The sequence below is a fragment of the Calidris pugnax genome, unplaced genomic scaffold (assembly GCF_001431845.1).
Source record: "Calidris pugnax isolate Ruff unplaced genomic scaffold, ASM143184v1 scaffold68, whole genome shotgun sequence".
Classification (NCBI taxonomy): domain Eukaryota; kingdom Metazoa; phylum Chordata; class Aves; order Charadriiformes; family Scolopacidae; genus Calidris; species Calidris pugnax.
In genome coordinates this window covers 2,228,105-2,244,850 of record NW_015090921.1, presented here as the reverse complement: position 1 = coordinate 2,244,850, position 16,746 = coordinate 2,228,105, and the positions used below count along the sequence as shown (strand labels likewise).

General features: G+C 49.6%; 2 protein-coding genes across 5 annotated transcripts in view; one reads left to right on the top strand and one right to left on the bottom strand.

The window, feature by feature from the left end:
- LOC106892770 (chromosome unknown open reading frame, human C11orf49) overlaps positions 1–5,674 on the top strand; it is an 88,035-nt gene extending 82,361 nt beyond the window's left edge. Inside the window, exons 8-9 of the mRNA XM_014950222.1 lie at positions 3,692–3,755; positions 4,248–5,674. Coding sequence (XP_014805708.1) covers positions 3,692–3,755; positions 4,248–4,428 — 245 coding nt within the window. The 3' untranslated portion in view covers positions 4,429–5,674. The remainder of the gene's footprint in view (positions 1–3,691; positions 3,756–4,247) is intronic.
- Positions 5,675–6,108: 434 nt separating this feature from the next.
- Positions 6,109–16,746, bottom strand: part of ARFGAP2 (ADP ribosylation factor GTPase activating protein 2) — a 30,634-nt gene continuing 19,996 nt past the window's right edge. The window contains exons 1-17 of one of the 4 annotated variants that reach the window (XM_014950211.1): positions 16,532–16,650; positions 16,204–16,322; positions 15,160–15,232; positions 14,533–14,664; positions 14,361–14,441; positions 13,457–13,559; positions 12,744–12,800; positions 11,866–11,910; positions 10,694–10,746; positions 10,107–10,243; positions 9,437–9,568; positions 8,584–8,712; positions 8,375–8,503; positions 7,873–7,999; positions 7,675–7,765; positions 7,435–7,553; positions 6,109–6,948 (exon numbers count right to left, since the gene is read on the bottom strand). In XM_014950211.1, coding sequence (XP_014805697.1) covers positions 6,928–6,948; positions 7,435–7,553; positions 7,675–7,765; positions 7,873–7,999; positions 8,375–8,503; positions 8,584–8,712; positions 9,437–9,568; positions 10,107–10,243; positions 10,694–10,746; positions 11,866–11,910; positions 12,744–12,800; positions 13,457–13,559; positions 14,361–14,441; positions 14,533–14,664; positions 15,160–15,232; positions 16,204–16,322; positions 16,532–16,603 — 1,620 coding nt within the window. In that variant the 5' untranslated portion in view covers positions 16,604–16,650 and the 3' untranslated portion in view covers positions 6,109–6,927. Of the gene's footprint in view, positions 6,949–7,434; positions 7,554–7,674; positions 7,766–7,872; positions 8,000–8,374; positions 8,504–8,583; positions 8,713–9,436; positions 9,569–10,106; positions 10,244–10,693; positions 10,747–11,865; positions 11,911–12,743; positions 12,801–13,456; positions 13,560–14,360; positions 14,442–14,532; positions 14,665–15,159; positions 15,233–16,203; positions 16,323–16,531; positions 16,651–16,746 lie in introns of those variants that run through there. The other 3 variants (XM_014950212.1, XM_014950209.1, XM_014950213.1) reach the window with 3 other exon arrangements.

Sequence of the window (16,746 nt, the reverse complement as noted above, 5' to 3'; positions counted from 1 at the left end):
TTGAAGCTGTGGAGCTTCTGCAAGGATAAAACTAGGTATGAAGTGCTGCCCTAAGATAGCAATGTTTTTACCTCTTCGGTAGCTGATCATTTTAGCAGAACTGTCATTTTAACATGTTTGGCTGTAAATGTTGGGCAGAGGTGGTCAGGAGATAAGTAAGGTGGGTGACTGCTGTCGACAGGACTGAATTGAAGTCCCATCCTATCTTTTAGCCCTTCATTCTTTCACAGATTTTAAGTGACTGGTCTCATCTACAAAATGAGGCACATCTAATGGGAAAACCTCTGTTGTCTCCTTGACTCAAAGCCCAGTCTTTCCTCATCTTCCCTCGAGGCAGTGTGCTAATCTATGGCCTGCTGAAAATCTGGTGGTATCATAAAACACAAACTGCTACAAAATTCAGTACCAGGCTGAGGGGTTACGAGGCAGCATCTCACTGCTCGTTTCCATATTGTGCTGACCAACGTTGTTCTAGAGCAAGGAAGCAAAGTGTTGCGTTGGCAAAGGACAGTATGTTACCCATACATAATTCAGACTCATAATTCCATATTGCCCCCCATATGCCTCACTTGTGCTCTTCCTCCTCTTGCAAATGGAAAGGGAAACGTTTTTTTTGTGTTTGACAAGGCTGTATCCAGGAAGTGTGGAGGCCCAAACGCTCATCTTGCACCTGGGCTGGAACAATCCTCGCCATCAGTACAGACTGGGGGGTGAGGTATTAGAAAGCAGCCCTGAGGAAAGGGACTTGGGGGTGCTGGTGGACGAGAAGCTGGACATGAGCAGGCAGTGTGCAGCTGCAGCCCAGAAGGCCAATCCCATCCTGGGCTGCATCAAAAGATGTGTTGCCATCAAGTCCAGAGAGGTGATTCTGTCACTTTGCTCTGGTGAGACCTCACCTGGAGTATTGTGTGCAGGTCTGGAGCCCTCAATATAAGGAGGACATGGACCTGATGGAGAGGGTCCAGAGGAGGGCCACAAGGATGATCAGGGGGATGGAGCACCTCTGCTACGAGGACAGGCTGACGGAGCTGGGGTTGTTCAGCCTGAAGAAGAGGAGGCTCCGGGGAGACCTAATAGCAGCCTTCCAGTACCTGAAGGGAGCTACAGGAAGGCTGGGGAGAACCTGTTTAGAAAGGCCTGCAGTGACAGGACGAGGTGCAATGGCTTCAAGCTGGAGGGGAACAGATTTAGACTGGAGATTAGGAGAGGTCACTGTGAGGGTGGTGGAGCACTGGAACAGGTTGCCCAGGGAGGTGGTTGAGGCCCCATCCCTGGAGATATTCAAGGAGAGGCTCAACGAGGCCCTGGGCAACCTGGTCTAGTTGGGGGTGTCCCTGCTGACTGCGGGGAGGTCGGACTAGATGACCTTTGGAGGTCCCTTCCAGCCTGGGCAATTCTATGATTCTATGATTCATCTTCACTCAGCAACTCATCTGGCAGGGAAGGGTAGACTTTCTCTGTCTTTCCACAGGGATCCTCTCCCTCCGCTTCTAGGCTTGAATATCTGCCAGTCCCTATTTTACAAAGACAAACCTCAGTGAAAAGGTGTACCTTCCCTCAGGGCTTGTTCTTCTTTTGCACAGGTGTGTGTCATAGTAGAGTAGAAGTGTCCCCTCCCTGGCTGAGCCCCTTCTTACAACAAACCATTCAAGCTGGTAATGCTCCTCTGGGGCAGGGCTGCTTACCCAAGCAACGTGGAGATTATATATCAAAGGTGTGTGAGTGCACCCCTGCAATCCCCTCTGCAAACAGGCTTAGGAAGCAGGGTATTCACTGGGGAAGGTGATGCCTGGATTGCAGGAGGGATTCTTTGCCTGCTGTCTTTTAATCTCTCTTTGAAGGGTGATTTCAATAGTCTGCGCTCTGTAGGGGATCGCAAGCTCCCCAGAGCCCTTCGGCAGGGGCAGTTTTCAGGCAAAGGAGCTTTCAGTCAGGATACCTGCCTTCTTTCTGGTCTCACAAAGCCAGTAGCCCCTCCTTGAGGAACAGGGGCAGGGATTAGAGCAGCTTGTTTGGGTCGGGGCAGCGCTGATGAGTTTGTCTGGCCAGCCTGGAAGCCACAGCCCAACTCCAGTATCAGCAGTGATTCATGAATCCTTCAAGTGTTATTTCCTGGCTCTCCTGAGTAATTCTTGTGCCCTAGAGACCTCACCGTGCCTTCTGCAAATGCAGAAACAAGTTAAGCTTATTCTTTTGATGGATCACATGAAAGGGAGCAGGTTGGGGCACTTCACCGGACCTCCTGACCCTCTGTGTTGTGGTACCAGGTTTCCCTTTTCATTTGCAGGAGAGGGAAGACCAGAACTGGAAGAAGTGGGGAAGTCTGTTCCAGTCTAAACTGGATCTAATTTGTAGGCACTCATTACTAGACTTTTGATGGCTGCTGCCAGCTTGCCTGCATCAGGCTGGTGGCTCTCCAGCCCCTTCTTCAAGAGCAAGGTGCCAGATTTGTGTCCCCACAGGGAGTACAAAGCCCCATCCCAAAGGTCCTGAGTGTAGCACTCAGGTCTCCTGATAAACACAAGCATTCCTCACTGCACTGGTGGTACAGATTACCAGGTGGGTTTATTTTTTGTCCTAGTGTGTGGCGCTGCCCAGGCTGTGGCAGTCAACTCCTGTCATCTCTCTGCTGGCTGATCACACCCTCCCGTGACCCTTGCACAAGGTGGAGCTTGTTACAGAATTAGGAAGGAGGGCTTTCCTAAGAACCCCATCTTCTTTTCTGGTCTCTTCTTGAGGTGCCCAAGTGTCCTTTTAGAGAATGGCAAAGATGATCAACCAGCTGTTCCAGTCCTGAACTACACCGTGTCCTTCATCCCTGAATAGGGTTTCAAATGTGAAAGGGAACATGCTGACCTTATGCTGAGAGAGGCTCAGCCTTTCACACTCTCACCCAGACAGCAGGCCGTGCTCGAGCACGGTCCATCCACGCTTACTCCTGTAGAATTAACCTGCACCAGAGTCAGGCCTGACTTTCCTGAATTGCAAGGAAAGCACTAGCCTTACATCTGTGGAGTGTTTTGATCCCCAAGCTCAGTGCACCACAAGAAAGGCAGGTGGCACCAAAGTATGCATGGGATAGAACATGCTTCAGGCAGTGGCACGAACACGTCTATTGCTCTGATAGGATCTGGGACTGGTGACTACAGAGGGCGATTAGCAGAGGCCCAAAGCCAACGGAGTGTCATCTCCTTGACAGTCAATACTCAGTAATTTCATATAGTGAACAGAAACTGCCAACCCTTAGAGGTCTTCAAGTGCTCTGGGAGGTGAGACTACTGATTGTGGAGTGCCTCCTGGTGCTCAGCTACAGCCTGTGTGAAGGACACAATACGGACCATCATTATCTGCCCGTGATCCTCAGTGCGCAGCGTCCATTTCTCTAACAGAGGAATTCTCTTTGCCCAGAGAAGCTGTGGCTGCCCCATCCCTGGAGGGGTTCAAGGCCAGGCTGGACGAGGCTTTGAGCAACCTGGTCTGGTGGGAGGTGTCCCTGCCCAGGGATGGGGGTTGGAACTCGATGATCTTCAAGGTCTCTTTTCCAACTCTAACCATTCTATGATTCTATAAGGAAGTCTGACTTGCAGGGTGGATTTTGGATGCTGCTATGGTTTAGTGTTTTTCTTTAAGAATGAGTAGTCTAACTCTGCTCTGATACTTTCCTTTGTGTTTGTTTTTTTTTTCCCCCCAGGGGCTTTGCCAGATAAAGGAGACTTGTTTGTGGACCCTGCCATGGATGAGGAACTTGAGAAATTGTAAGTGGAGTTGCCTAAAGTAGGAAGTAAAGCGACAGATTAAAGGTAGCATGCTAAAGAAGACTTTAATAAAGTACTGTCCCTATTATTTTGCTCTACCAAAAAACACTAGAGGAGCTAGCAGAGCAGCCAGAGCAGAGGGGGCCTCTTTCTTTGGAGTGCCTTGGTGCAGCTAACAAAAATCCTTAGAAAAGGCTTCAAAAACAGAGGGGGAAAGTGTGCCTCAAACAGGGGTCCAGAGGAAGCAGCAGTCTGTAATGAACATGGGAATTTTGTTTGGATGGTGAAAATGAGGAGTGTTGGAGGACACAGGCCCAGCCCAGAAGAAAGATCTGTTTAAACAGCAGGAGTTCCCCCTCTGTGTCATGAACATCTTTCCATCCCTGTGCTCGTTGTGAATAAGCCTTCCTCCCAGGTTCACTCCGAAACTGCTAGGGTAAAGGTTGGAGATGACAAGTGAAGGCTGCCTACCATTTGTCTTTTCTCTTTCAGGGTAGCTCAGGTTTCGGGGCTTTCCATCTCCGGTCCCAGCAGCTCCAGTGGGGACGCAGCTAATTTGCCCGTCCGTCACTCACCCAGGATTAACTCTCCCTGGAAACCTCTACACCACCGGCGAAAAATGGACACGGAGAGTGAGGGCTCCAATGAAGAGACTGATTCCTCTGAAAACTGAAGGTTGTGAAGATGGGCACCATTCATTCCCACCTTGGGTTTCTCCAGAACCCGCTGGAGGACCAGCACCTCCTCCCAGAGCGTCTGCTCTGACGGTGGGTCCTGTCCTCATCACCAGTGTGTGTTGTGTGGCTGTGCCAGTCCCCGTTGCCAGATCCACCCCTCTCTTCCCAGGAAGAACTCTGCCTTTTCCCCAGCTCCAAATTGGTGCAGGAGTAGCTCCTCTGCAGAAGCTATTTCCAGCTGCAGAGTTAGGCTACCCTCTGCTGGCAGGCAGGACGGACCAGCAGATGCCTCCCCTTGAGAAATAGCAGGCTCTTCTCCCAGCAAAGTGGGAGTACTGGTGCCAGTCTTGTCTTGTGTGACTGTCTTCAGACTTGGCCTAGACATTAGAGTGGTTAAACGGCCAGCAGCAGCTCTGCACTCATGCCCCATTATACTCCCAGTAAAGCTGCACCTCCATATGATCTAAGGAAGAGGAATTCCTGAAGTTCCTCAAAAAGAAGGGCTTGGGTATTGCTATGCCACCTCTTTCTCCTTCCTCTTCCATGTGTCCAAGACTTACCAAAGCCAATACAGCAGATAAGCTAGATTGCAGTAAGTACTGCACGGTGCTGCCTGGCTCCTCTGAGCTCCCATCTGTGAGGCCTCCCACCACCTCCAACAGCATAGTAAGGGCATTTGGAAGAGCAAGCCTCAGAGAGGGTTGGAGAGAGAAAAAAAGTCTTTAAATTCCTTGGCCACAGGTGGTGTGGCTTGCAAACAGAGAGAGCATCTGCTGGGGTTGGGTGGGCAGAAGCAAGCAGTTACCAAATGAGTCCCAAGTATTATTTTTTTTTGTAAATATTGGCATCGTTGTCGCATCAGAGTGTAGTCCTTCAGGATAACTCACGGAGAAGTTTTGTCTCTGTCCAGCCCAGCTTGCACAGACAAGCTATTTCCTGGGGCACTTGAAATTTCTCTTGCTCCTCTTCTTCATAAAATGCTGCACCGTGGGCTACCAGGAGCTGGTCACCCAAAGCTCAGAGCTTCAAATTCAACACGTGCTGGAGCTATTTTAAGACTAATCCTGTAACTACTGCTGAGTCTGTACCACCGCCCCCCACCCCCTGTGGAGGTGGTGGGAAGGGTTATTTATTTATTGCAAGTTCTTTTATTTATTAATGTGCTCGCTAACTGCGCTTTCTCTCCCACCCCTCAGTGAGTGACTGTGACAGCCTGGCAATAAAGCACGCTGCGTAAGGCCACTGCTGCCTCTGGCCTCTTCTGGTAGCACCCTGGGTGAGCTGTATTGGGGGGGACACAGGAGCCCTCTTGGGTCACCCCACCAGACCCCATCTTGCCTGGGGAAGGCGATGGCACCACCCCAACCCAGCCCTCACCCCAGGTACCATCATGGTACAACCATGGGACCATCAACCATGCACCAGGGACAAAAGCCCAAGAAGGCCTGACCCTCACACCCTCCCCTCCTGCCCCCACCGCAGGAGTAACCCTTCCCCCCTCCCACCCCCAGGTACCACAGCCCCAAGTGGTGGAGACCATCTCTTAGATGACACAGAGGTATTGACAAACTTCAGAACAGCCCCAGCCGCTCTTTTTGCTAATAATTAGTGTGTAACTAGTCCCTTTTCCCCCACCACCACCCTTTTTCTTACTACCCAGTCCTCAACACCAGTCAAAGGAAGAGAAAAAAACATGCTCTTGTTAAAACCAGAGTCAGGAGCAGAGAGCCAAGTTGAACAGGACTAAAAGGACAGTCCTCACTCGCTGCTGCACTTCAGAAGTCCACGTCACGGTGAAGACAGAGGCTCAAGGACTTCAACCTCAGTCCAAAGTCAGGCAACAAAACAACCAGGGATCCAGTACATCTCTTTACAGTACTTCTTTACCTGGGCCTTTTTTGCTGATGACGTAATTAGAAGCTAAAAAAATAATCTTTGCTTTGTTTGATTTTTTTTTTCCCCTCCTGCATCAATATAAGCTGGTTTACAAGACAGTAAAAAGGATTATCCCATGGCAAAAGTCAGACCCTGCAAATAGAGAGGACTCCAGGCTACCATGGACTGGGAGCACTGAGCAGAACCAAGAAAACCCAGCCATGTCCAGGTAACATGATGTTCAGAAAAATAGCATTCCCCTTTCCTCTGTCACTTGGTGAGCTAAGGTACGGGCCAAGGAGGAGAGGAGCACTGATGAGGGCAGCCGAGGAGTTCCTGTCACACCTTTTACAGCAGTGAGGTTACACCTGTGAGAAGGCCTGTCCCCACTGGCTAGTAGATAGCAGTGGGTATGAGGGCACATTGAATTTTAATAGAGTGGAATCCAGAGATATTTGGAAAGCATCCTGGGCACAGCCACGTCCTGACCCACTCTGCTTACCTTCACCCCTCCCCCCCCAACCCCAGACAAACTAAGACGATCCTGCAGAGTTTATTCCAGGCAAAGGTGGCATGGGTGCCTCTTGCTGGCTTCCCTTTGAGTTGCAGTCCCTGGGTCATCAATATGAGCCATAACGATCCTGGGGAGGAAACACACCAAGACACCACGCTACAACACTTGATGCAAACTCCAGAAACAGACAACAAAGTCTTGGGGTGTTTGGGATCTAGATGGGATACCACAAGAAGGCACGGCCTTAATTTTAAGTTCTGCCTGGGGTTTGTGGGAAAGGGCATATCTGACATAACAATGTGTCACCAGCAGGAGATTGGGGTGTTTGGGATCTAGATGGGATACCAAAATTAAGGCCGTGCCTTTGTGTAAGTTCTGCCTGGGGTTTGTAGGAAAGGGCATATCTGACATAACAACGTGTCACCAGCAGGAGAAGGTTGGCCAAGCAAAGTTCACTGGCCACCTGGAATTGCTATTGTAGTGTAGTCATCAGCTACAAAAGACAGGACTCTACCAGGAACTTCCCACATAATTTGAGAAGACAACAACAACCCCAGCAGAAGCCAGAAGATGGTGAAAGTCTCTATCTGAAGGTGCCACAGTGTAATCTCACCTGGAGGGAGTTCATCACCCCGTTGGCTAGGACAGCCATCTTTCCAGCAACTGATTTCACTCCTTGCTTGAACTGTGCAATGTCAGCTGCAGGCAGGACATTTCCAATTGACACGCCACCTACGAGAACCAGCAGGAGTTAGCCCAGAGTCCCCCAACCCCAGAGGGCACACCCTGACCTCCTCCAGTCTGAGTCCTCCAAAGCTGCCCCCTTCCATCACCCCCTTGAGTGCTAACACACCTGAGTGTGTGTTCTCAGCCTCCCCAAACAGGTCTGCAGAGCTGATGGCGCTGCTGCCCGAGAGCTGCTGCAGTCGGGATCTGGCTTCGTACTGCAGCAGAAAACAAAACAAGGAGTTTATAAAGGAAGGGAACAGAGTAGGAGCTGAGCAAACAAGAGGAGATAAAAGCCAGAGCTGTACCAGCAGAATGCACCTACCTCAGCATCTGCCTCCCGCCCAAAGAACATATCTGAAGAGATAGCTTTAGCCCCTGCAAACTTCTGCCGAGCTTCATTGGATTCCACAACGGTTGTCCTGTTCTCTGTCTCCCGCCTACTGGTGGGTCTGAGGAAACAAGAGAGTAGACATCATCATCTCAGCTTAACCTCACCAACACAGTAAAGAACCAGACCTCTCAGACCCCATCTGATCAAAGGAAAGCAACAGATCCTTATGTGAACCCTCAGGGCTCTCCTCTCCCCACCTCAGGACAGCCAGCACTTGATGATCATAAGGGCTCTATCAAACTTGGGCACTTCTCTCCATGTCGTGTCCCTAAGCCTCTTTCACTCAAAGCCCTTCTTGGGCTCATCCATGTGAGTTATCTTCTGCAGCACAAGGCTCCTGTCATAATACAACCACACCTCTTCCCACAGCTCCTAGATCTGTCCCTTTGTCCCACACCCACAGAAGGTACCACAGCAGTGGCAGGCACATTACCTCTCTGAAACTGGCCGAATACTGGAAATGGTCACCTCAGGTTCCTCCTCTTTGTCCATACCCCATGAAGAGTCCGTTTCCCATCGTGAGCCAAACGCATCTTCGAATGAGAAGGGACTATATTTGTACCTAGGCACCAAAAATAGGCAAGTTAGGCCACACATGAAATTCGGGAATAAGCCAAAGGCTACACTGAAGCTAAGTCTTACTTTGGGGGTCCAGATGTGAAGCTTCCACCATCTTCAAACAAGTCCAATTGGGAGCGGGAAGATTTTGCAGCCAGCGGCGTCTCCTGCTCAATTACTTGCATCTCAGACATCACTGAGTGTGAAACAGAACTGGCACAAAGAACAAGCAGTGAGGGCCAGCAGGTCTGACATCAGCCAACCCCAACAACCAGTCTACCCCAAACCTCAACCTGGCCTTCACGGGCAGGGTAGATGCCCCCCAGTCTCAAAGGAGAGCTGTGAGATCCCTTCACAGCTTACCCTGACTCCCTCAGAAGCCTTGAGCTACCTTCTTAAGGGAATTATTCTGCAGGGGGACATCTGTCAAGCAGCAGGGTTTTGGGGCTAGAGGTTCAGGCTGGATATTAGGAAAAAATTTTTCACTGAAAGGGTTATCAGGCATTGGAATGGGCTGCCCAGGGAGGTGGTTGAGGCACCATCCCTGGAGGTGATCAAAAGACGGGTTGATGTAGTGCTGGGAGGTCTGGTTTAGTGATGGTGATGCTTCTTGTTTGTTGTGCGGGTGTCTATTTTTGTCAGTTAGGTTGACGGTTGGACAAGATGATCTTTAAGGTCCCTTCCAACCTAGAAGATTCTGTGATTCTGTGAGGCCACGTGCGTCTTTGGAAAAGCTTGAATGAGAACTAGAACCTCTGAAGAGAGTGCACATTCCTTCTGGAGCCTGAAGCATTTTCAGACATAGTCCAGCATATAAACACTTTAGATCAGCTCCCTGGCTGTCATAAAAGCAGCAAGCTACCAACTACAGGAAACTTTTCCAGAGCAGGGTGCTCCCAAGGCACCTTGCTGTCCTATGCCATCCACAGCTAAGTACCTTCTGGACACCAGGCCCATGCCCAGCCTCTCTGCTTGTTCACGCTTCTTCCCTTCAAGGTTCTGAAGTTTCTTCTCTTCCTTCTTCCGATCGAGCTGCAGCTCCTGATAAGCCAGTCGCATGGAGGTGACTCTAAAGGAAAGAGCTACGGTGGGTACCAGCTCGTTACCCACCCCCCAGCCCATGCTGTGGAGGAGCAAGGGAGAGAGTAACCCTGACAATCCACCAAAACACCCATTTCCCCAACAGCTCTGCCAAAAATCCTTGCGTGGAAGCTACTGCTTGCCTTCCCATCTCACCCTCACCGGGATTTAATTCTTTTTTGGCTAACCATGATTTCCTTAGAATAAGCATTCCGCCCCACCCGACAGAACACCCCATCCAGTTCAGCCTTTGCCTTTTTCAGTCCTGTCCAAAGGTCAACAGAAACAAAAACCACTTCCCTATCTGCTCCTTAAACTCTTCCAGGAATGCTAATTTGAATAAAATATGGCAGTATAACTTGTGCCCTGCTATAAGGGCCATATTGGCTTACAGCTACTGCTCATCCCACCGTGCAGCAAGTTCTCTACTCACACTAGGTGAGTACAGTCACTGGGGTGACCAGCATTAATGTTGAATTACTTCTGCTGTACGTATGCAAGGTGTTCAGCCCCAACGGGGCACTTACATGGACTCCTCTGCTTGTTTCCTGGACTCCACTGCTTGCTGCTCCCTCAGCTGCTCCGCCACCTGGGCTTGCCGCTCGATCTCACTGAAGCTCTGGCTGCTCACCTTCTGGGCTCCAAGACCTTTCTTTGCACCCAACTTGAAAAACAAAACAAAAAAAAAAACCAAAAAAATGTGATTTCTTCACCCTAGATTGTTCACTGTAGAAGAAAACCACAATCCACTCCTTGCTGGACTGATGAGGGCTTCGGTCTCCCTGTGTAGTCACAACCTACAGACCCAATAGAGCTCCCAACAGACTGTGGAAGAACACCCAAGAGTCAACCCACCAGTGGCCAGCACTAAGAGATCAGCCACATACACTTCAGACCATAACGAGCAATGGGCCAAAACCTAATTGGTTTTGTCCATTAATATACAAGCTGTCTTTCAAAATAAGCAGCGATATAATCAAAGCTCCCCCTTCTCCAAGCAGATCTCTCAGTAGACAGCTTTGTTAAGGGCAAAAAAGCCAAGGGCCAGGGAAAGGAAAGCAGTGATGTGAGACATGCTCTACCTCCTCTTCATAAAACAAGAGCTCAGACATACCCCTTTCTTGGCAGCTCCTGGCTTCTTCTTTCCAATGAGGGAGGATTTCAGTTCTGCAAGAGGAGGGAAGCAGCAAATAAGCAGAAGTGAATTAAGGAGCCCAAATTAGTGAGCAACCCACACGAACATCCACCACAGTCCAGCTGCTATAGAGTCCAGGGCACACCATGCAGCTTCATATCAGAAGCCCGGGTGACTTCACCCAGCCAAGAAAGATGCACTTAAAAAGCTCCACAATTGCAGGCTGGTGGTCTAGAGAAGCATATCCACTGCTGGATAAACTTCTAAGTGAATTAAGACCTTTGAGAAGCTCCTCCAACTGTCACGCAGTTGGTGACCCTAACCCATAGGGATCAGGGTAGCTAGAGAAAGGCTAGATTTATTCCATACATAAATCCAAGAAAATGCAGCTTCAGAGCCATACAAAGGTCAGTGCCTCACCAATGCCTTAGGGACAAAGAAGCAAGAACCCTAAAGTCATGTTGACATGAACAGACCAACGACAAAATGGACCTAAAGTGCAGCGAGCTGTAAAAGCAACAGGTTCCCTCACACCAGGAGCCTGTCACTGTGAGGGCACGAAGCACGCCACACTCATAAAACCAGCCAGGGTCCAGCCAAGCAGCAGATGCCTGGGGAAAAGTGTAAGAACAAAGCAAACAGAGAGGGACTGCCCAGGATGTTTTTCCAGATTCCTAGATGCTCCAAAATCTCTTATCGCCCTTCTTGGGCTTTCCTTCCACAGAAGTGTCTACTTACTTTCTACAACCACATGACTTTAGATCATTCTTGACAGCCTTTCCTGTATCTTCTCTAGTCTTGTCATAAGTTTTTAAAATAGAGGGGTTCAAAACATTCACACCATCTTAGACTGTTCCCAACATTTGACTCAGGGTTGTTGGGTTTTTTTTTAATACTGTCAGGAAACATTTAACAAAAATAAAGTTTTTAAAATAGAGGGGTTCAAAACATTTTTAATACTGTCAGGAAACATTCAACAAAAATGTTGATTAAGATCCCAATCCAAATACAGAACAGCCGGTTTAGATCCCGATATCCTACACGTAAGCTTTGGCTCATTCTCTCCCTCCAAGCACAGGAAGCCAAAGTTAGAGTTCAAGGCAGAAGGGGCAGGCAGAGTTGTCACAAGCAGCCAGCTGTTAGCCAGTTACCTCTGGCAGGAGCGGGCCCTTGTGTTGAGAGACACATGGACATGTCTGAGGAAGAGACATAAAACACGGGGAATGAACAGGCACTCGAGGACACAGGCTTTCCACCCAGGATGAACCCACTGTGAGCTAAGAGCACACTCTCAATAAGGAAAGAAGCTCCAGCAAGATGCTCTGTGTGCAGCCAGGAAGGTGATGGCAGGGCAGAATCAGATATAAATCACTGTTAACTCTGGAAGCTAAAAATTCATTTGCCTCCTAAACTTCTGGGGGAAAAAAAAAGACCCACCAAACAAAAAAACCCCATAACAACAAAAACCAAACACCAGTCACATGGCCCTGATCAAGCCAAGATATGAAAATCATAGAATCATAGAATGGTTTGGGTTGGAAGGGACCTCAAAGATCATCGAGTTCCAACCCCCCTGCCCTGGGCAGGGACACCTCCCACCAGACCAGGTTGCTCCAAGCCCCATCCAGCCTGGCCTTGAACCCCTCCAGGGATGGGGCAGCCACAGCTTCTCTGGGCAACCTGTTCCAGTGTCTCACCACCCTCATAGTAAAAAATTTCTTCCTGAGATCTAATCTGAATCTTTTTTCTTCCAATTTAAAACCGTTTCCCCTTGTCCTATCATTACACAAAGCTTAAAAAATGAAAACAGGTTTTGGGAAGGCAACAGCTTTGAACTTGATCATGCAAAGGAGGAGGAAACCTCTGGTAAACTGTGGCTTAGTTCTGGGGTTTAGGGAGATCATCAGTACTGGCTCCACAGGAAGAGAAACTCCTTTAGATGTTCTGGAGTCCCAGCTCCACTGAGCTTACTACTGACCAGTAGGTGTAAGAGCAAGACTGATCTGAGAGACAGCAGAGTCTTACTTACCTAGAGGAGCTTTAGGAGATGTGCTCAACAAGTCAATAGAGGGGCCCTGGCCAGAATCTGTGGGCACAAAACCAGAAGAGAACATTCAGCAGAGAGATTCTCAAAGCCCTTTCTTTTCAGTGTGTTCGCAGTTCTACTACATCTCTTTTACCTCCTCTGCCTCCACCCCCAACAAGCTAAGTTACAGTTTGAAATGTGGAATTTCCCAAACACAGCAACTTTATGCCTGTACAGAGCAAGTTACTCCCTCTGCAGTGTTCCTGACGCATGAAAAGAAAGCAAACACTCTGCAGGGGAATACACAGAGCTGTTTCAAATTACAGCTGTGCCCCCAGATTGTTGGTTTTCCTGTCATTCACCCTAGAAACGTTTTTTTTTGCTTTATATTCATAGATCATTTCCAGACCCACAAAATTCAAGGGACAGAAAAGAGTCTTTAAGTAAATAACTGTGTCTGGAAGCAGGGGAACGGGGCAGCTAACCCCCAACACAGGTTTGCATGCATTTCAGGAAAAGCAGAGAACTGATTCCGAATAAAGCAATGTTTTTAGAAGTCTCCACTGATTTAACTAAACATCACAGAGTGCAGAGAGCTCTCACTCCTTCATGCCTGAAGGCAAGGAAAAGCTCAGCCCTTCCAAGCGTGGTACAAAAGTGTATACTCTTGGAAATGAAGGCAGGTTCTTGGGAGAATTATTCAGCAAGGAACTCACTTGACACTTCACTACCTTCTGATGACTTTGCTGTTTTTTCCACCTCCGGGGAAGACTGTGCAGGATTCTGGCTGGCATCTGCTACATCCCAGGTACTGGAAGACTGCAAGGAAATGCCCATTCCAGTGATTTGCAGAAGATGAATGAACCCAACAATCCTAAACTGACTTCAGGTTTAGTGACCTGTATTCAATTTTAGGTCAAAAGGGAACGTGTTCCAAACTCCAGACTAAGCCTTCACTGAAGGTAACATATGGACCAGCCCACATTACCTTAGCAAGGACAAAAATTAAAGAAAAAAAAAGGATGGTAAGTGGAATGAAAGGCAAGGAGAAACACCACCATCACCCAACAGTGATATCAGAATTGACTACTGCAGGGACTTCCCAGGTTAAGGAGATGAGCTTAAATCTGGGAGAAAGAGTGAATGAGTTTCCCTGGAAAAAAAAAATAGTCTTGGCTTCCACTGTCTTTACTGCCATCCAGCCAATTCTCACTGGATTCACTTGAGAAAGTCTGCCTAGCATTGTGCAAACGGGTGCCCAAATTCACTTTACCAGCATCTATGGCACTGAAAAGGTGACTAACTCAGAAGTTCAAAGTAACAGCCACTTCTTGCTTTATCTGCACAAAGATACTATGCATTAACACAGCACACAAAGCATCTTCCAGGGAGGAGCCAGTAGTTCTGAGTATTCCTTGATGATAAAGATGGTTTTAAAAACAGAGGACACGGACATGACAGGCCCCAGGAGGGATTGTTTTGATCTGTGACTGTATCTTAGTTACTACTGAACGAATATACAACTTAAGAGTCCTTCCAAACCAAGAGGGACTGCTCCTGGCTGCACAGCTGGCTATTTGAGAGGTGTTCAGGCTGCCTGGTTTAGACAGTTCTTCTCACCTGCGTGTGCTCCATGAAGAAATCAGCATCACTCTTGTCAGGGGAGTGCCCGGGGGCTCCACTCAGTCCTTCTATGAGCAGCTGAAGAGAGAAGAGGGAAAAAAAGAAGGTATCCTACAAGACTCAGCATCCAGCACTAGACATCTAACAGTACAGAGCGGCTCAGACTTACATCAGTGCCGTACTTGGCCATGGCAGCACTTGCCAACTGCCGGATCTTCTCCCTGTACATCTGGGCAGCTCGACTGTTGTACTTGGCGTTGGCATCTGTGGTAGTGCAGCCATGCTGGCGGAAGAAAGCAGTCTGAAAAGAGAAGAATATTCAGTCTCCTGGTTGCTAGGTCATACTCAAGCAAGCGTTAGACACAGAAAAAGGCATCTCCCCAGACACAAGGGATGAAATGCTGAGCACAGAGCACGAACCAACCATTCATCAATCAGCTTTCTCCAAGAAGTCTCACTCCAGGCCCCACAGAGCTAAGAAAACCCTCCCTGTCCTCCACAGGAGGATGCTTCTGAGTCACAATGAGCTTCCAATCTGATCAGTGGTACTAACTCCTTCACTTCAAGGGGACCATGCCTCTCATTTAAATGAGATGGAAGAAAGTGACAAATCTGCACATCAGAAAACAACGCATTCAAAGGTCACAGTCTGACTCCCAAGCACACCTGACAAAAACCTCTCCTCATTACACACTTCAGATGAGGCTGGTACCCAGAAAGCCACTCAGAGGAAAGAAACAGAGGATGTAAATTAGCAAGAGGGAAAGCAAGCAAAATGCCTAAAGAGGCTCCTCACCGCGTTGGCATTGCTGCCCACTTGCATACATCTCAGCTGGAACCAGTTCCAGTTAGAATCCAACTCTGTGGACCTGTGTGAGAACCAATTATTTCTGTTAATAATGTGCAGGCAGGCCAAATGCAAAAGCAAGGTCTGAGCTAGACCTGTCAGATATCCCACTACTATCCCAGAATATAGGAGGCAAAATGGGAAAGAATATCTTGGTAACTTCTTTGCTCCCGTAAGAAGTTAAAGGAGGCAAAAGGGGAAAGAACATCTTGGTAACTTCTTTGCTCCCGTAAGAAATTTATTTCAATTTTTAAAGTGAGGGAAAAAAAAACCTCAGACTTGCAGCTTCGCACCAAATAACAGTGTCCAAACTTGGAGGACCTCTGACTTGTATTGCTTAAGAGGGCGGAGCTTGAGCTGGGAAAGCACAGCCAACAACTTTCCTTTTCCACGTCATCACACAACATGGGAGACCGGCATTCCGCCCGTCCCGCGGATCAGGCCAGAACACATGACAAAGCAACCCAGAAAACAACCCCGTAAACACAGGTGACACAGTACGTCTCATACCAGTCACTCAACTTATCTCCCGATAAGCAAAGGTCACAGTTCTGTTACTTAAAATGCTAGTTTTTCAAAGTAGCGAAAATAAGATCAGCAGGCTGAAAATCCAACGCTAAGTTGATACAGGAAAGATTAAGTAGTATTCCTCTTTCTGCCTTACTGAGGGTTACAAGACAGACTCCCAACCTTGCTGCTTTACTGGCAAGATTTACCCTCCCAGCTCCTCCAGCCGGGAGCCCACACGGTGTTTCCGTGAGGCGGCCAAAAGCAACAAGTGGATTTTCCCCTGAGGTGCTTCAAAAACTCCCATTTTGGAAGGGCTGAGCGACCTACAACCTCCAGCCAGCAAACCCCGCACCACCCCAGGCGACCACCCGCTCTGCCACAACGCTTCTCTCTAACCAAGGACCGGCGAGGTCCCCACCCCGGGGAGACACAGCCGCCCCCGGGCCCGGCCCGCCGCTCCCCGCCGCCCCGGTGCCCACGCACCTGATGAAGCTGAGGTGAACTCCCAGAGACCGGTGGACGCCGGAGCAGTCGATGCACAGGAAGACCCCGTAGGTGATGCTGGCCCAGCTGGGGTTCTTGGCGCCGCAGTCGAAGCACGACTAAAGCCAAAGGGGAGAGGAACGGCCGGGCTGAGCCGCTTCATCCGCTCCCTCCACCTCCCGGCCACGTACCCCCCCCACCCCGCGCCCCGGCCGCTCTCCCCCAGGCCCTCCCCGCGCTCCCGGAGCCCAGCGGGGCCTAACCGGAGCCCAGGAATGAAGCACCCTGGCTGGGAAGGGCGACAAATCGCCCAGCGCCTCCCCGCTACCTTGTTAGCCGGCGCTGCCCGGAGCCGCTTGAAGAGAGTCTGGATCTCCGTCTTGCTCGGCTCCGCCGCCATGATCTCTCCTTCCCAGACACCCCCGCGGCGACGGGTGCTGAGCGGGCCCAATCGGCGCCGGGGGCCGGGCCGCGCTTACGGGTGCCGCCTCAGCCCACACCGCCCCGCGGAGGGGTCCCCGCCGCCGGGGTCCGCCCCCCCCC